Below are 9,356 nucleotides of genomic sequence, written 5' to 3'. Positions count from 1 at the left end.
ACGGCCGCTAGCCACCCTCCCTCCCCTGTTTAACTCGCCGCCTCCGACTGCGCGAAGAGTATTTCCGGTTCCGGCTGCGGGCTGCAGAAGACATGGCGGTGTCTGCGTCGGTAGCTGCAGGGGATGAGGACTGGTAACTTTGGGGGCATGGGCTTTGGCTGACCGCCTGAATCCGGTCCAGGGGACTAGCGGCAGCCGCGGATGGTCCGTACGGCGGGCGTGTGTGGCGGGGCGAGGGATGAGGGATGTTAGAGACGCTGACATTTCTACTTAAGAGAGTTCTGGGCTGAGGAGCGGGCGGGTGGTGGAGGGGCGCTTGTCTGACCGGGAGACCGCATCAGCGCCGGCCTGGCCAGTTCAGGCCGCGCCTTATCTGGTTCGATCATCCGACTTCACCCCGTCCCATTTTCTTTATCTGAAGTGGATTTGCTCAGGGTCCCGGTGCGGGGGAATGCCAGTTTATCAAATCTCTCCCCCATCCCTTATCCCCGGAACCGATATCCTCCAGTCAGCCCCCCCGTTCCTCATTCCCCTTGAATCAGTCTATTTCGCTGAGGCTTTCCTCAGCCTCAGCCGTCTCCCTTACCGATAGCATTAATGAGGACTGTTGTCTGAATAAAGCTTTACACCTCACAAAAGCTCTCCTAGTCCTTCTCTTAAACATTCTTAACAAGGGGACCAGAACCTGGGAGGACTCTGGGGTTTGGAAATAAATATGGATTCACTTCACATTTTATTAGCTATGTGATGCTGACCAGGCCACCTAGCTTCTGTGAGTCAGTGTCCTTAAATGTTAAAAAAGTGGGTGTGTCATCCACCTCAGAATAGCTGAGAGAATCAAGATTGGTTTGTAACATACAGAAGCCTCTTTTTCATTAGCAACTCTGTGGTATAGCACCTGAGACGACTTGACCTGAAGAGATTAAATGATTTGCCAAAAGGTACATAGTAATCACTAGGAATCCAGGTTATCTGATTCCAAAACTTAGTTCTTAGTTCTAGGGCATTTTACAGTTCCCCTTTCCCTTTTTATCTGTCACCATCTTACCACCGTCCCATCCCGTATCTCACATCCAGAACCCAAGTCACAGGTAGGGTGTGTGAAGTATTGAAGGACCTCTTGATGGAGGCTGTACCTCAGTGTTTCGTTGGTTCAGGGAGCCCAGCCAGTGCTAGCCTTTTTTGAGACCTCCTAGATGTAGTTTACAACTTATTCAGGGGGACTTTAAGATTCTAAGGGGACACTTTGTGCCATGACAAGGGCAGTACTGACTGTACAGCTAGTCTGTGGTGCTCTAACATTCTGACTCTCTTGCCAGCTGGAACTACTCAACTGTTACCTACATTATCTATTTTATATATTGTCTGCTTAAGACTTAAAAAGACTTTTAAAGTTTTGAGAATCAATCTTTCTCTGTATACACACAGACACACACACACACACATATATCAAGCTAGGGCAACTCTGTTCTTAGTGAAGAAGGGATAAGATATAAGTATGAGAAAGCAAACCAAACATGTATCTTTCCACATATTATCTGGGTAAAGCTGTGCCCTCTAGCCAGCCACTCATCTTCAGTGGCATTACATCTCCTGTTTCTTTTAAGGAAACGTGTGTCTTCTGATTTACATCAGGACCACAGGATCCTGACCTGGGCAGGTTGAGCTAGATCAGTCAGACAACAGGGACCATAAATATATTAACTACATCCCTCTGTCTTTCCTTTTATGGGAAAAGGTTATACACAAACAGGAAAAAAAGGGGACATAGACTAACTAGTATAGTCAGAATACTGTTAGGCACTTCACATAAACAAATCACCTTTCATCCTTATGATAACCCTGGAGTGGGTGATGGTATCTATATGTGGTAGACGGGGTAATTCAGGCTGACAGATAAAAGAGCCTACTCAGATCACATAGCTGGTAAGTGATTGGGACCTGTTCCTCATTCCAAGGCTGATGGCTCTTCCATTGCAGCACAGCCTTTACAGCACATAGATCTGTTTTGTTCAAGTTGGTATCTCCTTTGAGGAGGTTTGCAATGACTGGTATTGGCAGTGTGTGTAGATGCTGGGATCCATGATGAACACTGGTGTAAGGAAAGCCAGAAGTGGTATTGGTAACTTTAATGCTAATCAATGAATGTCATATTTCTGGGTCAGGGAGATGGCCACTAACAAACAGCCAACAGTGCAATGAAACTTAAAACAGGCAGCTGGAAACCGCTCTGGTCCCAATTCTGCCTCCATTAAGTCTTGAGATTTGGGCTAGCCTTTTCATCTTTTTGGGAATCTGTTTGCTCATCTGTTGGCAGAAATGATCTCTAAAACACTGATTCCCATGCTTCTACCTGGCCACTTGACAAACATTTCCTGAATTTTTATGGAGGTCAGCAAGAGAATACACTCAGACAGATGGCCATTTTTCTACAAAGCCAGCCTTTTTTGACCTTAGTAGGACTTAATATGAAGAGTTGTAACAGTAAGTCAATCTCCCCTGGTCTCTCTAGGGTCCTTCCCTCTGAAGTTGAAGTGTTAGAGTCTATCTACTTGGACGAACTACAGGTGGTTAAAGGAAATGGCAGGTACGTGTTCAACTGGAGATGGGCAGGAGTCCCCTTGGTAATAAGAGGATTCCATGCAGTATCTGTGAGCCTTGATTCAAAAATATTTCTGTCATATAGACAAACACTGTTCCTTTAATCACCCCAAAAGAAAGAGCCTGAAGCTCACTTCTTCTGCCCACTTCACTCTCTTCTCATCAAGCCCCTGCACAGTCACATCCCAGGTCTCCACTTCATCCACCTGCAGGTCATCACCATGGGAAATCTACATCACCCTGCACCCTGCCACTGCAGAGGACCAGGATTCCCAGTATGTCTGCTTCACTTTGGTGCTTCAGGTTCCAACACAGGTGAGGCCTCTATGGCAGCAACGGGAGGAAGGGAGAGGCCTTGGGGTAGAGGGCTTTAGCAGTAACATGTTATTTTCTCCCTCTAGTATCCCCATGAGGTGCCACAGATCTCTATCCGTAACCCCCGAGGACTCTCAGATGAACAGATCCACAAGTGAGTCGGGCTAGTCAGAGCAGGGAAAATGTGGGAAACAACTCAGTCTGGAGTGGAAAGGGCAGCCTTATGTTTGCTTTGCCCTCTCCCGCCAGGATCTCACAGGCGCTAAGTCACGTGGCTGAGGCTGGACTGGGTACTGCCATGCTCTATGAACTCATCGAGGTAAGAGATGTGCTAGCCTGCGGAAATGTCCTTCCCTTCCAGCTACAGCAGTGTCTCTCAACAGAGGTTTTGAGCCTAGAATCTTAAATATGTTTGGAGACATTCATTTAGTTCTTGTTTGGGTAAGGCCAAAACTGATCCAGAAAGATGAGACTGTCTTCTGTTTCAAAAAATCTCCCCAAAAGACAGCATTGTAGCTTCCCCAAGTTGCCTATTCCAGCATCTTTTTTTTTTTACTTTACAATATTGTATTGGTTTTGCCATACATTGACATGAATCCACCACGGGTGTACCAGCATCTTGACAAAATTATTTTTTCTCTTTAACTTGTATTTTTCATGCTTCACCAAGAGTGTGTTTCTTGTTCTCCTGGCATTGGCAACTGATAGTAGCTAGAGATCTTGCCTGGAGGGTCTAGCCATAAATGAACATTTGAAGAGTAGTCTGCCATTTCAGTTCAGTTCAGTTGCTTAGTCACATCTGACTCTTTGCAACCCCATGGACTGCAGCACACCAGGCCTCCCTGTCCATCACCAACTCCCGGATCTTACTCAAACTCATGTCCATTGAATCAGTGATGCCATCCAACCATTTCCTCCTCTATCATCCCCTTCTCCTCCTGCCTTCAATCTTTCCCAGCATGAGGGTCTTTTCCACTGAGTCAGTTCTTCGCATCAGGTGGCCAAAGTATTGGAGCTAATCTTCAGTATCAGTCCTTCGAATGAATATTCAGGACTGATTTCCTTTAGGATGGACTGGTTGGATCTCCTTGCAGTCCAAGGGACTCTCAAGAGTCTTCTCTAACACCACAGTTCAAAAGCATCAATTCTTCGGTGCTCAGCTTTCTTCACAGTCCAACTCTCACATCCATCCATGACTACTGGAAAAACCATAGCTTTGGCTAGATGGACCTTTGTTGGCAAAGTAATATCTCTACGTTTTAATATGCTATATAGGTTAGTCATAACTTTTCTTCCAAGGAGCAAGCATCTTTTAATTTCATGGCTATGGTCACCATCTGCAGTGATTTTGGACCCCCAAAAAATTAAGTCTGTCTCTGTTTCCATTGCTTCCCCATCTATTTGCCATGAAGTGATGGGACCAGATGCCCTGATTTTAGTTTTCTGAATGTTGAGTTTTAAGCTAACTTTTTCACTCTCCTCTTTCACTTTCATCAAGAAGCTCTTTAGTTCCTTTTCACTTTCTGCCATAAGGGTGGTGTCATCTGCATATCTGAGGTTATTGATATTTCTCCCAGCAATCTTGATTCCAGCTTGTGCTTCATCCAGCCCAGCGTTTCTCATGATGTACTCTGCATAAAGTTAAATAAGCAGGGTGATAATACACAGCCTTGACGTACTCCTTTCCCAATTTGGAACCAGTCTGTTGTTCCATGTCCAGTTCTAACTGTTGCTTCCTGACCTGCATACAGATTTCTCAGGAGGTAGGTCAGGTGGTCTGGTATTCCCATCTCTTGAAGAATTTTCCACAGTTTATTGTGATCCACACAGTCAAAGGCTTTGGCATAGTCAACAGAGCAGTAGGTGTTTTTCTGGAACTCTTGCTTTTTTGATGATCCAACAGATGTTGGCAATTTGATCTCTGGTTCCTCTGCCTTTTCTAAAACCAGCTTGAACATCTGGAAGTTCACAGTTCATGTACTGTTGAAGCCTGGCTTGGAGGATTTTGAGCATTACTTTTCTAGTGCATGAGATGAGTGCAATTGTGCGGTAGTTTGAGTGTTCTTTGACATTGCCTTTCTTAGGGATTGGAATGAAAACTGACCTTTTCCAGTCGTGTTGCCACTGCTGAGTTTTCCAAATTTGCTGGCATATTGAGTGCAGCACTTTGACAGCATCATCTTTTAGGATTTGAAATAGCTTAACTGGAATTCCATCACCTCCACTAGCTTTGTTCGTGGTGATGCTTCCTAAGGCCCACTTGACTTTGCATTCCAGGATATCTGGCTCTAGGTGAGTGATCACACCATTGTGATTATCTGGGTCATGAAGATCTTTTTTGTATAATTCTGTGTATTTTTGCCACCTCTTCTGAATATCTTCTGCTGCTGTTAGGTCCATACCATTTCTGTCCTTTATTGTGCCCATCTTTCCATGAAATGTTCCCTTGATATCTCTACTTTTCTTGAAGAGATCTCTGGTAGTCTGCCAGTGGAGCTGAATAGAAAGAGTCTTGGTTCTTTTCCTCAGAGTTTCTACCCTAATGAAGGAAACAACCCAGATGAAATTATGCCTCGAGCTACAAGTTAATATACACAGCTAACTTTTGTTTGAGATCAGAAACACAAATGCAGCCTTATTTTCCTCTGCTTTCAATTTTTAAGGAAAATGTTCATAAAAGAATGAAGGTGGGTGGCCTAGAGTCAGAATGGGCATGGAGCACTGTAGCATTTCTGAATCAGCCTCCACGATGCAGCTTTGAACTTTGTGGAATTCCAGAGTAGTCGCTATCCAAGTGACAGTGCGCATGTGTATTTCATAGCTTGCTGCCTTTCCAGTTCTCTGTCCGTTTGGGGTGTCCATGCCTTCACTTTCTTTCTGAAAGCTGACTCCACAACAGGCCCATTGAGGGAGAGATACTTAAAGAAAGGCTTCCCAGAAGATGTGAGTTTTAACTGAACACTTTTTTTTTCTAAGTTTTTATTTTCATCCCCAATATTTCAAGTGACTTAGTGGAAAAACAATTAAATTGGATTTTGGAGCTAGGTAGATTTGCAGGGGAGGAGTGGCACATAGGGAAGGATTGATTCTAAGCAGAAATGATCACCAAGACTGAAATGCATGACCACGAGATAAACTGGCCCCATGAGAGACAGCCCTGCCAGTCACTCCTGGGAATAGCTTGACAAGCTTCGTTCACAGTTACGGCCCCTGCCTCCCTATTTGAACAGCTTTTTCTCTCCTCTCAGAAAGGGAAGGAAATTCTCACAGATAACAACATCCCCCATGGCCAGTGCGTCATCTGCCTCTATGGTTTCCAGGTGGGTTACTCTCTTGGGACCTGGGGGTCTGCAGGTGACAGACACAGGGGCTCAGGGGGGAGAGTGCTGACAGTGTCCCCCCTCCACCCTCCTTCCAGGAGAAGGAGGCCTTTACCAAAACACCCTGTTACCACTACTTCCACTGCCACTGCCTGGCTCGGTACATCCAGCACATGGAGCATGAGCTGCAGGCCCAGGGACGGGAGCGAGAGCAGGAACGGCAGCATGCTGCACCCGAACAGGTCGACTCCTCACCCGTTTACATGACTCACAGCCTTTCTATCCCTCCATTCCAGGGCCGCCTTAGCCTTTTCAGGGTCATAGGTACCTTTGAGATGAATGAAAGTTCACCTCTGTCCAGGAAAAAGGGCATCATTATATCTGTGTAATCATATTGCATGTGGTTTCAGAAGGTTCTCAGACCTCTAGCTTGGCAGCCCCCGCTCTGTGCCCTCTCACTGCTGCGTGGGTGGGCCCATGCCCCTTTGTCCCAACTCTCTGCAGTTGAGGCTGGCCAGCTAGCGAGTGCTTTGGGCTGGGAAGCTGGGGTGTGATTTCACCTCTCTTTTCAGAAGGCCGTTGGTGTGCAGTGCCCAGTGTGCAGAGAGCCACTCGTGTACGATCTTGCCTCCCTGAAAGCAGCCCCTGAACCCCAGCAGCCCATGGTAAGAGAACTCTCTTGTAGTCTAAATCAAGATCAATGGCATCTTGTCTGCTTCGAATGGGACTTCAGGAATTGGGCTTAAGCTGCCTGGGCCCCCTCTGCAAAGCCGTGGCCCCCAGCAGAAATCTAAAGTTTATTCCAAATGAGCCTAATCAGTTCAGTCGCTCAGTCATGTCTGACTCTTTGTGACCCCATGGACTGCAGCACGCCAGGCCTCCCTGTCCATCACCAACTCCTGGAGTTTACCCAAATTCATGTCCATTGAGTTGGTGACGCCATCCAATCATCTCATCCTATGTCGTCCCTTTCTCCTCCCACCTTCAATCTTTCCCAGAATCAGGGTCTTTTCAAATGAGTCAGCTGTTCGCATCAGGTGGCCAAAGTATTGGAGTTTCAGTTTCAGCATCAGTCCTTCCAATGAACACTCAGGACTGAGCTTTAGGATGGACTGGTTCGATCTTCTTGCAGTCCAAGGGACTCTCAAGAGTCCTCCAACACCACAGTTCAAAAGCATCAGTTCTTTAGCACTGAGCTTTCTTTATAGTCCAACTCTCACATCCATACATGACTACTGAAAAAACCATCACCTTGACTAGATGGACCTTTGTTGGCAAAGTAATGTCTCTGCTTTTTAATATGCTCTCTAGGTTGGTCATTTTTCTTCCAAGGAGTAAGCGTCTTTTAATTTCATGGCTGCACTACTCTAAGTCTTCTCCATCACAACTTCTCAGTCATGTCTGACTCTTTGCGACCCCATGGACTATACAGTCCATGGAATTCTCCAACCCAGAATACTGGAGTGGGTAGCCTATCCCTTCTCCAGCAGATCTTCCCGACCCATGAATTGAACTGGGGTCTCCTGCGTTGCAGGCTGATTCTTTACCAACTGAGCTATGAGGGAAGCCCTCTAATGAGCCTAATCCAAGGGTTAAAACCAAGAACCCTGAGCCCATCTCCTGAGGCAGTCTTGGAAGAGCAGGGATTTCAGGTCTGCTTTCTGTTTATTCTTCCCTTTGTTCCACTCTCCTCCTTTTCCTCCAGGAGCTGTACCAGCCTGATGCAGAGAGCTTGCGCCAGCAAGAAGAGCGCAAGAGGCTGTACCAGAGACAGCAGGAGAGGGGGGGCATCATCGACCTTGAGGCTGAGCGTAACCGGTATTTCATCAGCCTTCAGCAGGTGAGAGAAGAGTTTCCCTCTCCTCCCTTGATGACAGCTACCTTCCTAACCAGCAACCCCCTGCCATGGCCCATGGGTGAGCTTTGCTCTACCCTGGGAGGTCTAGGCTGATGGCGGTCAGCTTGGACTCTGGGCAAGGGTCCTGCAGTTCCCTGCTCTAAGGAACTATATCTCCATCACTGTCTCTACTTACTTCCTCCTAGCCTCCTGCCCCTTTGGAACCCGAGTCAGCTATAGATGTCTCCAGAGGATCCCACCAGCCCAGCACCCTTGCCACCAAACCATCCACCACATCAGCTACTCACACTGCCCTGTCAGTTTCTCTGCCTCTGGCCTCCCAGTACACATGTGAGAAGACTCCAGGGGCTGGGCCACATCTGCCAAAGCTGGGCGAGACCCAGAAAGCTGTGCTCGATCCCCGCCGGGCCAGTCGAGGCCCATGGAGACAGCCTGAACGGAGGCACCTGAAAGGAGGGGAGTGCAATACCCTCAAAGGTACCAGTGACACCCAGAAACTGCAGTCTCCTGAGGGGCCCCTCAAGGAGTCCATGGACCTAAAGCCAGAGTCTCATAACCAAGGGGGTAAAGGTCCTCCCCAAGATAAGGGGCCCGGCGAATGGCAGGGTCCCCCACCCCGCAGGACTCGGGACTGTGCCCACTGGGAACGCGCCAAGAATCGGACACCAGCTTCTTCCTATCCCCGCCTGCCTCGGGGTCGGGGAGCCTACCGGCCTGGTCCTCGAAGAGAACCTGTGAGCCTCGAGTCAGAGGATGGTTCCTAGCAGTACTGTGGGGGGACAGGGAATTGGGTCGGGAATGGGTAATAAAGAGATTGGCCTTGTTTGGCTTTCCTTACTCACCAGTGCCTAACCGTGAAGTGTGGCTCTTTCTAAATTTCCAGGAAGACGAGCATGCCCGAGTAGCCCCAATTTTGTTCTGAAATCTCTTCTCCCAAGAGATTGAGGTCTGGATAAAGGAAGAGTCTGACATCTCAGCTAGAATAGTGGGTTCCAAGGAAAACCAGAAGAGGCCAACATTTAAGAATATGCAGGCCCCACCCTGCTACATAAGCCACTGTGCATGCAGCCACATTTCTCTGTCTATATGTATCTGAATACCTTTAGGTAGAGGATAGTACTTTCCTGTTTACTACAGTCTCTCTTCTTCCCACCTTGTCTTAGGCAGGCTACGTCCCTAGCATTTGTATACGTGGATACCTGAGGGTCTCTGGAGGCATCTATGTTTACAGCCCCAGGATTTTATTCAAGTGCCAATATGGC

General features: G+C 47.4%; 1 protein-coding gene across 4 annotated transcripts; it reads left to right on the top strand.

Annotated features, from left to right (window-relative positions):
- Position 1: 1 nt before the first annotated feature.
- Positions 2-8,935, top strand: RNF25 (ring finger protein 25). 4 transcript variants are annotated; one of them, XM_019976854.2, is made up of 10 exons: positions 2-133; positions 2,513-2,587; positions 2,814-2,916; positions 3,003-3,070; positions 3,166-3,235; positions 6,165-6,236; positions 6,335-6,478; positions 6,812-6,901; positions 7,942-8,076; positions 8,280-8,935. In XM_019976854.2, the coding sequence occupies exons 1-10, from the start codon at positions 93-95 to the stop codon at positions 8,856-8,858; spliced, it is 1,377 nt and encodes a 458-aa protein (XP_019832413.2). In that variant the 5' UTR covers positions 2-92; the 3' UTR covers positions 8,859-8,935. The 4 variants fall into 4 exon arrangements, with proteins under 4 accessions (XP_019832413.2, XP_019832407.2, XP_070628443.1 ...); XM_019976848.2 differs by having other exon boundaries at positions 6,809-6,901; XM_070772342.1 differs by lacking the exon at positions 6,335-6,478 and having other exon boundaries at positions 6,809-6,901.
- Positions 8,936-9,356: the final 421 nt, after the last annotated feature.

Source organism: Bos indicus, chromosome 2 (genome assembly GCF_029378745.1).
Source record: "Bos indicus isolate NIAB-ARS_2022 breed Sahiwal x Tharparkar chromosome 2, NIAB-ARS_B.indTharparkar_mat_pri_1.0, whole genome shotgun sequence".
NCBI classification, from domain to species: Eukaryota; Metazoa; Chordata; class Mammalia; order Artiodactyla; family Bovidae; genus Bos; species Bos indicus.
Note: the sequence above shows the minus strand (reverse complement) of the source record. Positions and strands in the feature narration are given on the sequence as shown.